The sequence below is a fragment of the Canis lupus genome, chromosome 29, assembly GCF_003254725.2.
Source record: "Canis lupus dingo isolate Sandy chromosome 29, ASM325472v2, whole genome shotgun sequence".
Lineage (NCBI taxonomy): Eukaryota > Metazoa > Chordata > Mammalia > Carnivora > Canidae > Canis > Canis lupus.
Window position 1 is genome coordinate 31598083 of NC_064271.1, and position 16389 is coordinate 31614471.

At 36.8% G+C, this 16389-nt stretch overlaps 1 protein-coding gene across 20 annotated transcripts in view; it reads left to right on the forward strand.

The window, feature by feature from the left end:
- Positions 1-16389, forward strand: part of RALYL (RALY RNA binding protein like) — a 712238-nt gene that overhangs the window by 588723 nt on the left and 107126 nt on the right. For all 20 annotated transcript variants that reach the window (XR_007407139.1, XM_025433661.3, XM_025433659.3 and 17 more), the window contains one exon: positions 9239-9271. Coding sequence is in view for 19 of the 20 variants with exons in the window: in XM_025433661.3 (XP_025289446.1) it covers positions 9239-9271 (33 nt within the window). In the remaining variant the exon portion in view is untranslated. The remainder of the gene's footprint in view (positions 1-9238; positions 9272-16389) is intronic.

Genomic DNA, 16389 nt, shown 5'->3' on the forward strand with positions numbered 1-16389 from the left:
ACTGTGTGACGGGCACTGAGGGGGCACTTGACGGGATGAGCACTGGGTGTTATTCTGTATGTTGGCAAATTGAACACCAATAAAAAATAAATTTATTATTAAAAAAAAAAAAAAAAGAGTGGAGCAAGGGTGAGACTCTATACTCTGCCTTGCCCAAGCATCAAGTACTCCTACTCCTACCCCGGGCCTCACCACCAGGGCTATTAGGGTAAGCGTTTCCAGTCCCCCAGGAGAATCGGCCAGGGGTTAATGATCTTTCTTGCCATGAGGTTGTTCTTTATCCTTCGCGTCCATTCCTCTCACTGCAGCTCAGTCCTCCTGACACAGTTGTGAAGATGCATTACAGCCTGTGTGAGGGAGATGAGCCCTGAAGCCTCAATTTCCAGTGTGGCAAAAGTCATGACTGTGAGTGCCGGAGCCGCCACGGAGATTCTTGGTTGACACCACAGCCATCCATTAAGCTGTCCCTGGAGTTAGGAGCACAGATGGTGGTAACTGCAAATGAAACTTACCAAGAGGTCTGATGATAGCTTTAAGCAGAAATTTCAATTGAGCATGAAAGCCCTTGCAAAAAGGTATCACAGGAAATTGAGAGGAAAGCTGCTTTTTACTCCAGAGAAATGGAATCCACTGTAGACAGATCTCACCTTAGGAGTGAAGGAGCCTGTCTTTCCTCAGCTTTCAGGTGAATTTGATGCTCTTCTAATGGCCAGGGAATGATACACTGGAAAGTGATACAAATATACTATAAGGTCTTCATCACACTGCCTGAATTATCATCCTGCAGTTCGACTTTTTAGCTTTTTTAAGATCTTGGGAAAGCTACTCAATATCTCTCTGCCTCAATTTCCTATGTATAAAATAGAGAAGATAGCTGTACCAACCTCACAGAGAAGTTATGAAGATTAAATGTGTTAAAAAGCTTAAGATAGCATGCCAGATTAAAAATACTGGCTATTGGGGATCCCCGGGTGGCTCAGAGGTTTGGTGCCTGCCTTTGGCCCAGGGCATGATCCTGTAGTCCCCGGATCAAGTCCCACATCTGGCTCCCTGCATGGAGCCTGCTTCTCCCTCTGCCTGTGTCTCCGCCTCTCTCTCTCTCTCTCTCTCTCTCTCTCTTTCTGTGTCTCTCATGAATAAATAAGTAAAATCTTTAAAAAAAATACTGGTTATTGTCATATGTGAAGCATTAAGGATACATGATTATTTATACACATTGGCATATGGACTGTATGTCTAGAAACCTGGGTTCTGCTGTAGAACTTTGTACCTCTTTATTCCTTGTATAAGTTTGAGCAAATTTCTCTACCTTCTATTAGCCCGGAGTTGGTAAATACATATGTGCACAACATTCTTCATTCCTTTTATATTTCTGTGGCAGACATAGGTTAATTACAACCATCTTCCATCCTGATGCCTGAAGGGTTTTAGAATTCTTGTCAACACTTTGTTCCCAGCAGCTACCATCAATTAGTCAGAATTGACAAAAAATTAAGGCTTATTTGACCTCTCAGCTTTAGAGCATATAAGCTTTTAAGGAAAGAAAGGATTGCTCCCACTCTTAGCCATCTCAGACCATGCCATCATGCTTTGCTACAAATTTCTCAGTGTGGTTGACAGGACACCATAAAAGGCTATCCTTGGGATAATCCCTGTGCATCTGTAAGAACACTATGCCCGCGTAGGAGCCACACCTGGGAAAGGGCTGTGGCTGGCAGGAGAATTCACTGTGAGGGCCTACTCGTGGTCAGGAGGCAAAAATATCTTGAGCTCTTATTCAACCAAAGACACTAACTGATGAGTCGTACTTAGGCTTCCTTGGGCAGATGGAGGTGAGGAGGTTGCTGCCTGTGTAGGCTTCAGGCCTTTTCTTCTGTGATGCACCAACATAGTGTGTTCCTCCTAACAAGCCTCTTGCTTCCCAGGCAAGAGCTTCTAGGCCTCTAGGCCCTGGTGGGCCAGCACAGCAACCTGGGCTGCTTTTGCTTTTGTTTTTTTTTTTCTCTTTAAGTGAGGAGAGGAGAATAGCCAAGGTAAGTACTACAGACAGATTCTGATTTTTATTGTATGTCACCTACAATTACCAATGAATATCCTGCCCCTATGCTTTTTCATTTTCTGGTGATAGATGAATTTTTAAGAATACTGATAGAATTGTGTTCTATTTTAGTATGTGAAATGTTCAGTAGAGGAAGATGTCTGCGAATCACTTTACAAGTGCTTAGCTTTGATCAAAATCATCATCTTTTGCTCACATTTAATCATTTATCTGGGAAAAAAAGCCTATTTAAATCAGAAGGCCTTGGAATGAAGAAAATGTCATGTGGATGTGTTTAGATTACAAATGATTAATGATGAAATGTAGACTAAAGTTTAAATATCAAAATAAGATTCCTGTAATTCAAGAAAAGCTATTAAGCTATTTGGAAAATAGCATGTCAAATTATTCCATAAATAATAAGCAGTTGGTTAGCTAAATGTTAACTCACAATGACATGGACCACCACGGCCATCATGTCCCTTTCTGACCTTTGCATCTACACACCTAGCAGCCTGTTAATGAGCCTGTATATCTCTTCTCCATCCTTTCTTCCTATTCTACACATTCTCTCTGGGGTTGGGGGGCCCGCTCTCTCCTTTGATGGCATATGCTGACTCTGCTTTGATGACATGATTCCTAAATCTGTATCTTCAGCCCTAATATCTTGCCCGAATTCCAGGTGTACATTTCCATCTGTTGCATACTTTCACCAACATAGCTCCACATGGTTCTTTGTTATATAACTGCTCCACCAGACTGTTCCCCAACCTGGACTCCCTATATCTGCTAAATGGCCATGAATGCAAGAACAATCAGAGCACTCGTGGATAAAAAAGTAACAATGATGGCAGAAATTTATTAAGTATTTACTATCCATTTATTTATTTATCTAATTAATTTAGGCCTCACCCAGTGTTATCAAGGATCCCCCTCCTCGGTATCTGTCCCTAGTGACTTCCCATCCACTGACCCCACTCTGCTTTCTGGCAGTCGATCCCCAGGGTCTCTGCTGGATTCTCTCTTCCTTATTCCAGTAGTCATGAATAAAGTCTTTTACTTTGAAAAAAAAAAATCTGTTTAGTTATTTACTTAATCCAATTCTCACAATAGCCCTGATAGTTAGGTCTATTAATACCCCGTTTTGCAAATGAGATAATTGAGGCACAAAGAAAAATGCCTTCCTTTTTCAAGGCCACACAGCCAGAAGATGTTAGAGTCAGAACTGGAATCAAGCTGTCTTTTTCTAGAAACTATCCTTAAACCCTTTGGAATATCTATCTTAAATGTAGGTCAGGCCTAGGTTGTTATTGCTAAAGAGGATAGATCTGATGGTAGTAAATGTGTTGCTGCTCAGCAATTTTTACTGCAAAATCATATAACTATCCTAGGAGAACATACTTATAAGTCACTTTGGAGTCATAAAAAAACCACTCGTTTTACAAAAACAAGGTAGTTGAAGTCCTTTCTGCAAAAATGCTGTATATGCCCAAGCACAGGGAGTGAGAATGCAGGATGCCACCCTGACGGTGAGCAGGCTTGAGCATAATATTTGGCTCAGCTTGGCTTGAGCATAGAATTTGTAGGCTGAAATGGTAGAAGACAAAGGCTGGGAAGGTACTTGAACAAGATTGTGAATAAACTTTAAGTTATATTAAAGGGTTTGGACTTTACTCTGTAGGTAAATAATGGAAGTAGGGGTGGGGGAGTGAAGCAGGGGAAGTTCATTTCACAGAATCATTACAGAGAGCCTCCTAATGAAATAGGCATGATTCTAGGTTTGAAATAAAGTGAATTTCAACTTTCAAGGAGTATACAGTCTTAATAGGGAACTTGGAAAATACACTGGGAATGTTTCATACATCATGATTAACTGTTAAGAAGCTCTCCTAACCAACTTAAGGTGCCTCATGAGAAAGTAGTTCCTAGAAGCACTCAGAGATGTATAATGAGGGGAATTACACGATCATATTTGTATGATAGTTATTTTAGAAAGATGATTGTTCTAGTAGATATGGCTATTCCAAAGACATACTGAGGAAGGAAGGTCATTGAGGAGATTATTCTAATAGACCACCTAAAGGTTGATGATCACTTGAACTGTAATAATAATAACTGAGAGATAAGTAAAGAATTAAGAGGATTTTCGGTAATAGAATACAGCAGAGCTAGGAGGATCTCCTGAAAGTGAGTGTCGTTGGAAAGGAGTCAAAGAGAAAGATTATGATCTTTCTGGTTTGGTCACCTGAGTGCCTGATTAGGCCGTTGAGTTGGGGATAAAGAAGAAGAATGAGAGAGGCTGACAATGAATTTAGCTTGGGACATATTAAGTTGAAGGCACCCACAATTGGAGTTGTATGATGGACAGATATAGCCACACATCATATATAGAGTGATACGAGAGACAAGAGTTGGAAATATCCAGCATGTTGACAGCATGCAAACCCAGTTAGATTTCTCCAGAGAGTATAGAAATTAGGAAGAAAGCAAATGTGACAGTGCCATAAGGCACATATAAACAAAAGAAATGTAAAAAGGGATGAAAAGCAATATACAATGCAAGACATGAACACGTGGGCTTTAGAGCCCGAATGCCTAAGTTCAAGCCCGAGCTCAGCCACTTTCTAGCCATGTGAACTTAGGCAAGACACTTAGCGTTTTGGGGTATCAGTTTCTTCATCTGTAAAATGAGATCTATCTCAGAGGATATTATAATGCTTAAAAAATCGGTGCTTAAAAAATCAGTGTTTATAAAGCATTTTTAATAACCCCTGCTCCTTAGTAAATTCAGCTTAGATTTTTTTGTCATTAAATACAAAATGTCATAAATCCGTTAGCTCCAAATATTGATCTTCATTTTGCAATCCATTTTATTTCTTTACTGTGCTGATTTTTCTGAAGGCTATGGTTTATCTTATTCTATTCCTCATTCTAGTGGATCTTGAATGAAATATTATTAAATTCACTACTCTGTTCATGCTAAAAGTAAATCTTAGGAAAGATAAAATCAATCCTTCACAAAACACTTAACCTTGTTAAAAAAAAAAAAACTCAGAAAAGTTCTCTCTGGGCATATCACAATGCAATCTTCTGTTTCTAAGAATTACATTGATAAACAATTTGCTCCAAAGAGATGTTTCTCCTGGTAGTTTTCTTCTATTACATTTTTTTTTTCACTTTTCAGGACTAAAATTGCAAAAATGAGCTTTTCATGAATTCAGGCAGTTTCAGCCCTTAGAACAAACCACCTGTCTTTGGCATAGCCTTGACCATCACAGTCTCCTCTGTACCAGGAACTGTATTAGTTGCTAGGTGTACATAATCTCTTATTCTTCACAGCAGCCTCTCGAGTTGGCTATGATGTTGGCCATATAATTAATGAGGAAAAAATGTAAAAATCTCTGAATCAACTCAAGGCTAGGGAATTTGAGTCTATGTAATGAATCAAAACAGAGCATCATTCAATATGGGCCAGTTATCACTTTCCTCTATAATGTGTCATTGTTTTGAAGATGAAACACATATAGGATGACCTGATGGTGGCTCTCTACAGATTTCCTGCTCTGTGTCACCACTGAAAATGCTTGGGGGTCTGGATACCTATGGTTCATCTTCAGTGGCTTAAGATGACTAATGGACAATCATCTTTCCTTTCTGTTCAGCTCATAGAGCATCAGCCACCACCTCCTCTGGGCCATTAGAAGATTTAACACAAAGCTTTCGGGAGCTTCTTGTCTAAGCAGACTTGCAAGTTTAATATTCTTACCGGTCTTAAAACCTGAAGCTAGCCATTTAACCCAGGACTATTGTCCTGAGAATATGTCATAGTAATGGAGATAATAAATAGAAGACATTTAGTGACAGGACTGTCCCTGTACGATGAAGGTGTCAGAATTAGCATTATAAAGGAGTTAGATAACTCATAAGATAAATAGATCATGCATAGGGCAAAAAAAAATCATATTATGGTATAGAAATAGAAGGCTTCCAGACACCAAAGCAAAAGAGATTTGTTTAGGTAATAAATAGACAAATTTCCTGGAATAAAGTGGTTAGTAAGAGAAGTGATAAAAGAACAACTAGGAAAGTTAGTGTGAGGCATGTTTGTGACAAAGCTTTCCAATGACACACTAAAAAGTTTGGGTATCATCCTATGGTTATCAAAATTGTCAATAAAAATGGTGATGTGAAAATACATTGTAGGGGGGTCTATCTGTCAGTAGTAGGTGCAGAGAATTGGTGATGTTGAGAAGGAATTCAAATTATTATGAACTTCTAATTCTAAGGCAATATTTTGATATGTATTAAAATAAAGAGTGCCTATTTTGAAAGGTAGTTTCCAGTTCCTTCCAACAATAAAATTATAGGTCATGCATTGGCATAGCTTTTCTGTAAAGGCCATATAGTAAATATTTTCAAATTGTGGACATAGAGTTCCTGTTACAACTACTCAACTTGCTGTGTAGCACAAAAGAACCCTTAAACAATATGTAAATGAATAAAACTGACTGTGTCCCAATAAACTTTATTTATGGGCTTTGAAATTTGAATTTCATATAATTTCACGTGTTGTAAAATATCATTCTTTTTTGACATTTTTCAACCATTTAAAAATGTACACCTGTGAGAACAGCATCCCATAGAGATGTTGAATCAATCACTACGTTGTACACCTGAAACTAACATTATGTGTCAACTATACTCAAATAAAAAACAAGATGTGAAAGCCATTCTTAGTTTGTGGGCTGTATAAAATCAGGTGGTGAGCAAGAACTGGCCAGTAGACCAACCCCCGGTTGCCAACCCTTGGTTTATAGAATGTCAGAATCTCAATCCAGTATCATTTTTAAAAATTTTGAATTTTCCCCTGAATTCTTCTATTGAAAATTTGGGAGGAAATAGTTGAAGTGAGTGAAGTGGTAAAAAGAGGAAACAGACAATTAACTAGTTAGTAGGACTGACCATATTAATCCCTGGTGTCATTGGGGCAACATATGCCCCTATATGCTTCAATCCAACAATGGCTTGTCTGAAGCCTTCAGGAGAAGAGAAGGAAAATCAGTAAGTAAATACTACTTCATTCTGGACTCAGTGTTTCAGTGATCATACAGAAAAGGCAAAATAGTGGATCTTTCTTTTATGCATATTGTTCATGATACCTTCAACGAAAGCAGGACCATGCAGTGCTTAAACAATTGATATGAGTGAAAGGAGCTTTAGTGGGAAACCGTGTGAAGTTGGAGCAACTGTGAACAATGAATGTACATTTGGAGACACCAGCTAGGCTGGGGTGAGTAATGAGAATTAGCCTGGGAATAGAGTGTGGAGGGAGATGTGAAAGTCACATAAAGGAGAAGTTGACAGGACATTGCTAATTGAGATGTGGAAGATGAAAAAGAGAGAGGAGTCAGATATTAAGTGTTTCTTTTACTGGGTTGGTCACTGCCACTAAAATCGGGCCACAGTGAGAGGCTAGGAGGGCACTGTAGGCAGCAGGAAATGATTTATTAAGTGTTGCTGATGAGAATGTAAAGGAGAAGTGATGTCGTCATGATGAACCAAATAAGCAAATGGTTCCCTGCATCACACTATGTAGAACCCCCCTCATTTCTTCAAGGTAACTTCTCTTGATCACTTAGCGCTGGTCATGTCTTATAAAACAAGCATATCCAAATATATTTCACTATTTATCTTCAACCTTTTTCCCCCAGATCTGTTTGCTATTCATATCACAAATATATGGGTACAACAAACACACAGTATGGCAAATAATTTACAGGGAGGTGCAAATAAAATAGGAGTTCAGAAAAGGGAAAGATTGCACAAATGTACATTTCTAAACTCTGAGCTTTTTTTAAAAATTAGTTTCAGAGGAAGAATTTAGTGATTCATCAGTTGCATATAACACCCAGTGCTCATTGCATCACCTTAAACACCAGGGTTCAGATAAAAATGTCTTTAATATTTGCTTACATTTAACGCATAATCATATGTTAAGAAACATATAAAAATTAAGTGGCCAATAGACAGCTACCAACTGGTTTCCTTAATTATTTTTTTATTTTTTATTTTTTTAAAAGATTTATTTATTCATGATAGACATAGAGAGAGAGAGAGAGAGAGAGAGAGACAGGCAGAGGGAAAAGCAGGCTCCATGCAGGAAGCCCTACACAGGACTCGATCCTGGGACTCCAGGATCACACCCTGGGCCAAAGGCAGGCGCTGAAATGCTGAGCCACTCAGGGATCCCCTAATTATTTTTTTAAAGATTTTATTTTATTCATGAGAAACACAGAGAGAGAGAGAGAGAGAGAGAGGCAGAGACACAGGCAGAGGGAGAAGCAGGCTCCATGCAGGGAGCCCGATGTGGGACTCGATTCTGGGTCTCCAGGATCACACCCTGGGCTGAAGGCGGCGCTAAACCGCTGAGCCACCCGGGCTGCCCTTCCTTAATTATTAATTAGGAAATATTTAGAAGCCAAAAGTTTCCTGACTGATTTGCTTTTTGCAAATAAGTTAATTTATGAAATAAAATTAACTGGAAGCATTCTTAGCCTATTTTACAATGAAAAAAATAAGCCCCAGAAAGTTTTTTTAAGTTGCTTGCTCAAGATGCCACAACTAATCACAGGCTACAGAATTAGAATTCTTCTTTAATATGTTAGGAGGTACAAAAAAATACCAGGTTCTCAGAAGACATTAAGAAAAGGCATTAAGATCCTAATGTATGACCTGACTCCTTCAGACTCACCCCCAGACAAGCTGCTGCTGGTATATGACCGTGAATGTCATGCTACTTCTCTCTTCGTTACAGAAAATTTACTGGAAATAAATTACTCAGACAATATGTAACTAAATACATTAGAAATTTCTTTACTGTTACAACAACTACAAATAGATATATCCAAGCTTCTTCAAATTATGGTAAAAAAGAAGATACAGAGAGTGCAAATCAGAATTAGACTAACAGTATTATTATCTTAATGTGTCATTTAAATACTACATTCCCATTCCAACTCTCTGGAATTTAAATTAGTTCAGATTAGATCTTCATATATTATGTATCCCTTTTTATTAGTGCTAAAGTATACATTTTCATCCAAACAAGTATAATAATTTTGTCAGATTCCTATGAGAGCAATTTTAAGTGTATAGCAAATTGTTATATTACAATTCATTTTTCATATTTTTTTTTCATAGACTCGAATCAAAGGAGCCTTTCCTGTCTGTTGGGTGAGTATATGTCTAAAGATTTTAAATCACAGTTCTGTAATTGATTTTTAACAAGGTCTGGGATGGTATTTGCAGTCACATAATTTCATTTTCAAAGTCATCCCATATCATTGGATGCGTTATATGCAGCATTGCTGTCTGTGTTTTATAAAGACTTCACCAAAATGTTCACCAAGCTATTTGATGACCTTGGAAATTCAGCAGATGAATGAATGCATACAACAGCCCGTATCCTCTACAAAAGCCAAATGAGGCATACAAGTAATTTTCTATATTCTCACCCTGTAAAGTTAATGCTCAGATTGGTTTTACTAATTCCTCTGTACCGCAACTTCACTATTCTTAGGCTCTAGTAATTTTTTTTTTTTACTTTTTTACTGTTTCTCTTGATCTAACCTAGTGTTTCTTCTCCCTTTTTTCCTAAATCTAGTCATTTTTTATTACTTTCTCTTGATCTAACCTAGTATTTCTTCTCCCCTTTTTCCTAAATCTTCAAAATCTGTGTCTGTCTCTTTCTCCTTTTCTCTCATTTCACTTTTATTTCTCCACTCCACTCACATTGATCACTCTTCTGAGTGTAGAGCTGAGAGCCATGAAGCTAATTGAGTAAAACCAACACCTGCCTCCTCTGATAGCAGCATTCTGAGTCACAATACATGTTCTAATAATAATATATTGTTGACAAGAATAGACTTGTACTATTTTCAGGTATTTTGCTAATTAAGAGTCAGCAAAGCTGTTTTTATTGATCTTCCCAAATAATCCTTTGACTAACATATAAAAATGTCTCGTTAGGGCACTTTTGCATACTGAGCATTGCGGTTGATGTTATAAAGTTTCAAAAAGTGCCGGAAGATACTGTAGCTTAAAGGCAATCATTCCATAGTTGATGGGGGAAAAAATCACATATAGGCAACCATGATATCGATGGTTAATGACCAGAAACATGGGATGGGGTAGATTTTTAAATAATCACATTAGTTTTCTTCTATGACTTTTATTCACAATCCTTGAATATTTCTGTCACTCCTTGAGCAATATGGTTCCCTTCCCACTTTCTACTCCTCATAAAAGCATTTCAGAAAACTATTTGAATCATGAGAATCAAAATAATTGTTAGGGATGCTGGGAGAGAAAATGGAGTAGATGCATTTATTAGAGGATTTTATGAAAAAAATTAAAGGTCAAGTTGATCTGGTCCAAAAAAAAATCGTTAGAGCATGCTTCTTTCCTTCATTGATCATCAACTCCTATTGTTAAAAACCTTTAAGCCTGAAGAGATCTTTTATTTTGAATGCATATGTGTCCTGCCCTCAAGTCAAGAGGGCTGAAATAGCTTCTCTTCATGCCTCACTTAATGCAGTTTCTCTGCAGCATTTCCTGTTCTCCCAACTTCTTTGAGATAGAATTCATTTTTTACTTTGTACCTCTCTTTTACAAGGGCAGACTCTAAGTAATCTTTGTTTTAAACTTATCAGGATCTTAAAACTCTGTATTAGAGACCTGAAAAAAGTTTCCAAAAAAAAATGACATATAACTCTGCAAATGCCTGAAATGGGAAAACTGGCATGGCAGTAGGAAAATACTGCTGTCCCTTAAATAGGTATTAAAAGTTAAGTGGGATAAAACATGCAACCCAAATGGTTCTGTAGACAGGATACTTTATTATACAGCTGCACTTCATCATTTTCCTCCAAGAAAATTATTTTAAATAAAATTGTCTAAAGTTTGGATGAGTCTGTCTCCTGACCTTGAGAGTGAACATAATGGACACATATGAGACTATCGGGCAAAGGTAGTCTAATATAGAGAACTATTATTCAAATTTGTGACTTTTAATTCTGTCGCTTAAAAGGAATTAATGCATGGTATATAGTCTTTGGTATGAGTTGACCTGTCAGTCCATAACACTGAGTTTTTCTAGGACCCTGCACACCTCACATTATAACTTTAATTCTGTGTGCAATAAAAAATCATATTAATGAGTAGATCAATTCTAAATATTGCATACTTCAGTCCATTCCCTGCCAGTGTCTTAAAGCACTTGTTAATATGTACTTCTAGAAGTTGCTTTTGCCTTTGTAGGCTCAGACACTTACAAGCTATGTGTATTGGTTTAAGCAATTACTTGAACCCTCAAGCTTTGGGTTCTTATTTGTGATATGGATATTAAATTAGATAAATTAGGGGCGCCTGGGTGGCTCAGTCAGTTAAGGGTCTGCCTTTGGCTCAGGTCATGATCCTAAGGTCCTGGGATCAACCCCCACATCAGGCTCCCTGCTCAGCAGGGTGTCTGCTTCTCCCTCAACCCCCCCTCCTCCCCATGTGCATGTGCATCGGTGCTCTCTCTCTTTCTCAAATAAATAAATAAAATCTCTTAAAAATAAATAAGAAAATTTAGATCAAGTATTTAGGACTGTTTTTGTTACATAATTGCTTGTCAGTGTTAGCTTTTATTACAGATATGGAAGGTACAGTCACTTATAACACTCCAAAGAGTCAATCAGAGAGCTCTGAAGTAGTTCAGAGAATGAAACTCCACTTTCACTCCACTTTAACACGGCCTTCTTTGAGTTACACATGGAAACTAAAAGATGTTTTCATAATGGAGAGAAAAAAAACAAAAATTGTGAATGGAATAAGCTATCAAAGATGAGTACAGATAATTGTTTTGTATTTTAATGATGAAAACTAATAATTGTCATTAAAATTTTTAAATGGAAAGAAATATTGAAAAAATTTAAATATGTATCTCTTCTTAATATACATTAGGGATCAAAATTCTTCCTTTCATAAATGTGCTATACTAATTCATTATGATATAAAAATGTTAAATGTCACAACATAAATTCAATCTGAATATACCAGTGGAAAAATTTGTCAGAAAGTTATAACATAGGAAATATTTGCTTATGGAAAAAGATTAGGGAATTGTAAAAGGAAGTTAAGTGAAACCTCAGATCTCAGAACTTCAACCGAAGATTGATATGAAAGGAGCTTTCTTTCATACGCACCAGTAAATGATTAATAAAATAATGTCATTAGGAAAAACAAAAAACAAAAAAAACCCAAACCTTAACCTGGAGTGAGGCAGGAAGCCTTATCCCAGAGTCTGATTCTGTTTACCCAGGGTTAGGCCAATAAATGCAGTGTTTTCCAAGGCTGTTGAGCCAAGCCTAGAAACCACTGTCTACATCATGGTTGCATTCTCCTGACTCGTTCTCTTACAGACATACACAGATTGTTCTCACAGACATCTTCAGTCCTTAGAATGTTTGCAGAAAATCTTTGAAATATAACTTCCCACAGTCTTTCCCTGTTTGGGATGCATATGGTGGAGGTAGACACATTGATCTAGAACTGTCTTGAGGTTAACTCATCAGAGACCAGGATACATGTAAAGAGACCAGATGATATGCCATGGAAGCTTCCGTGGTACATAAGGAGCTCACTACCTATGCTCAGGTGCAGCAAGACTCCTTCTGATGTTTTCCCAGACCCAAGGCTAGAAATTAATTAAATATTTACATTATTAAACAATATAATGTAAACATTTAATAAATATTCTATTAAATGTTGAATAAAATGTTTTATATTTTGCATATAAATGTATATGTAATAACATACTTATTACATACATTACATTTATTAAATATATGATACAAAAATATTTGTACTTTAAGTAAAATAAATTTAAATAATAGATTTAAAAATTAAAATTCTTCCCCCTCTCACTCATCCAACAGTAAAACACATCAGTTAAGCAAACTTGTTTTTTAGCGTGGAGCTTAGGCTTGCATGTTGCAAGAATACTAAGTGTGTGATAGTCTACTCACTCGCAAAACGTTCCATTTTAGAGCAATTAAGAAAATTCTTCTGACAAATGTTTCCTTTTATGTGGCATCAGATAGAGTCTGATTTTGGAAATAAGCTGGGAGAAAACAGGCATCAAGTTTGCATTTAAGAAAGTGAACAAGAACCAAGTGATCATCTCAATTAAGATTCTAAGATACAAATCTTAGTTTAAAACCAGTCCTGCCTTGAAAAAGCTTTTACAGCTTTTTAATGAAAAATACAGATGAGAGGAAAGGAAGCTCCTGTTCTTTGACGTTTAAGATTCACAGCATAAAAGGGCATGTCAAGACAATGCATGAGTTCTCTTCAAGTACAAGTGACTGTTGACACTTTGCAGACACTGAGCCACTTTAAAAATATACTCAAGGCACTAAATGAAATTTTCCATGTGAATTATTTCTCCTTACCTCTTCAGCATGAAGTTGACCTTTTAAAAGACTTTAAATATGAGTCAGTTGTATTTTGGAATCGAAATTTTGGTTCATACCAGTATTTCAGCTGATGAATTTTTGCACGAGTAGCTTTATTATAAGAAGGATTATTTATCACATGGGTAAAAAAAAATTGTTCAGACTTTTTTCACTGTATTTGGATAATTTAAGTAACTAAGGGGTGCCTGGGTGGCTTAGTTGGTTAATAACATGTCTAACTCTTGATTTCAGCTCAGGTCATGATCTCAGGGTCCAAGGATCAAACCCACATTGGGCTCCACACTCAACCAGGAGTCTGCTTGAGTTCTCTCTCTCACTCTCACTCTGCCCCTCCCCTTGCCCTCTAAATAAATAAATAAATAAATAAATAAATAAATAAATAATCAAAATAATTTTAAGATAATACTGATAGACCTCAGAATTATTATTTCTCAAGCTTGTCTGAGAGACATTCAAAACAAATCAAGGATAAAAATAGCAGAATTACTATATTTATCTCTATCAAGGCTCAATGAGTGAGCTAATCATGGCCCAGGCAAGCCTGGATCTCCTGTATCCCCTAAGACACAGTGGACCCATTCTATTAAGTCCAAACAAGAAGGAACGAACACTGCCAGGACAGCAAAGCTCACTTTACATCTAAAATTGGTCTTCACATAATTGCTAGTAGCTATATTTTTAAAAATAATTTTGCTTGAGAGATATTTTCCCCTTTTATTTCCAGTCTTCTAACTGAATTTGGATCTTCAATATACTTCTGCTGTTGGTATGAAGACATTATTAAATCTTGACACTCTTAGTAGGTCCAGTACTTACGTTATTTTACTTTGTCCAGGTTTTGTATGAGACCTTATATTTACTAATAGATAGTATACATTGTTATAGTGTTAGCTACCTATTTTAAGAGCCTAAATTCTTTCTCTCTTTTTAAAGATTTTATTTATTTATTTGAAAGAGAGAGAGTATGAGCAGGGGAAGGGGAGGGGGAACAAGGAGAGGGAGAACCAGCCTCTCTGCTAAGCAAGGAGCTTACCTCAGGGGCTCTATTCCAGGACCCTGAGATCATGACCCTGAACCAAAGTCATACTCTTAACTGACTGAGCCACCCAGGGACGCCTAAGAGCTTAAATTCTGTAACTTGGTTTCCTTGGTTTGAATTCCATTCAAGCTAGTTACTTCCTAGCTGGGTGCCTTGGGCAATTTGTTTAACACTTCTGAGCCTCATCTCCTCGCCTGAGGTAATAACTTACTCTTAAGGCTGTTTTGAATGAGATAATATAGCAAAGTGCTTAAAACTGTGTCTGACATCTAGTAAACAGGAAATAAATACCAATTACTATCAATATCCTGTGGAATAATTACATTATATTAATAGCTTTTTCCTAAAGGAGTAAGTTCCACCAAATGACAGAAGTGTCAACTAATTGAATCCCAAATACCTGAATATCCAAATCCTGGTAATGCAGGTGAATTCTGGGCATAAAAGTCCAAAAGAGAGTGAAATCAGCACAGGAATGAAGGCCTGCCTTACGGGGGAGATTTTTGAGGAAGATAGATAAGAAAAAGTAAAATAGCATTAAGACAGGAAGACAATTCCAGAAGGTACTTAGATTTATAGAAATATCACACACAACACTAAAAACTTTAATAATAAGAGCATGAAAAAGGGAAGGCAATACCAATTTAGGGATGGTTTCAGTGGGACATCAAAACATAAAAAAGAAAAAAGAAAAAAAAAACATAAAAAAGAATTATATGACCGCTATAAAATCATTCAGGAATTAAGAGTTTATCTTCATTTAAGAACTGAGAAGTTGAAGAAAATGGCCAGATTGTCAGGTAATTTTTCTAGACAAAAAGTAGGACCTGAGTTAATCCTCAAGGTGAGATTAAGAATTCAATACAAAAAAAAAAAAAAAAAGAATTCAATACAAAATTGAGAGAGGGAAGAGGATGAGCTTCCTTTTCATTCTGTGGATTCAGTAGAGTCATTGCATGTTGTATGTTTGCTTGTCTGAAGAGTAATGATATCCAAAGTGAGGTCATAGTGAAGGCGTTTAGAAGGCTTTTGCAATAGTTCAGGCATGACTTGAAAAGACCCATGACTTAAGCAGAACAAAATCACCTTACACTTGTTACAGTGGCTATTATCAAAAAGACCAAAGATAATAAATGCTGATGATGATGTGTAGAAAAGGGAACCTTTGTGCACTGTTGGGGAGAATGAAAATTGGTGCAGCCTCTACAGAAAACAGTGTGAAGGTTCCTCAAAAAAATAAAAATAGAACTACCATATAATTCAGCAATTCCACTTCTGAGTATTTATACAAAGGAAATGAAAACACTAATGTGAAAAGATATCTGTGTTCCCATGTTCATAGTAGCATTATTTATCATAGCAAAGAACACCTCCGTGTCCATTAACAGATGAATGGATAAAGAAAATGTTATATATATGAAATATTATATAGTGCTATATAATAGAATATGGCCCAGCCTTTAAAAAGAAGGAAATCCGGCCATTTGTGACAGCATGGATGAACCTGAAGGGCATTATGCTAAGTGACATAAGTCAGATGCCAGACATAGATACACAAATACTGCATGATCTCACTTACAGGTGGGAGCTAAACTAGCTGAACTCAGAAACAGGGAGTAGAATGGTGGTTGCCTAGGAGTTGGAGAATTAGCAAAGCAAAGTTTCAGTTATGGAACATGAATAAGTTACAGGAATCAGAACATGACTGTAGCTAATACTGTAATGTATACTTGAAATTTGCTTTAAAAGCAGATCTTAAGTGTCATTGTAAAAAAAAAAGGTAACTCAGTGAG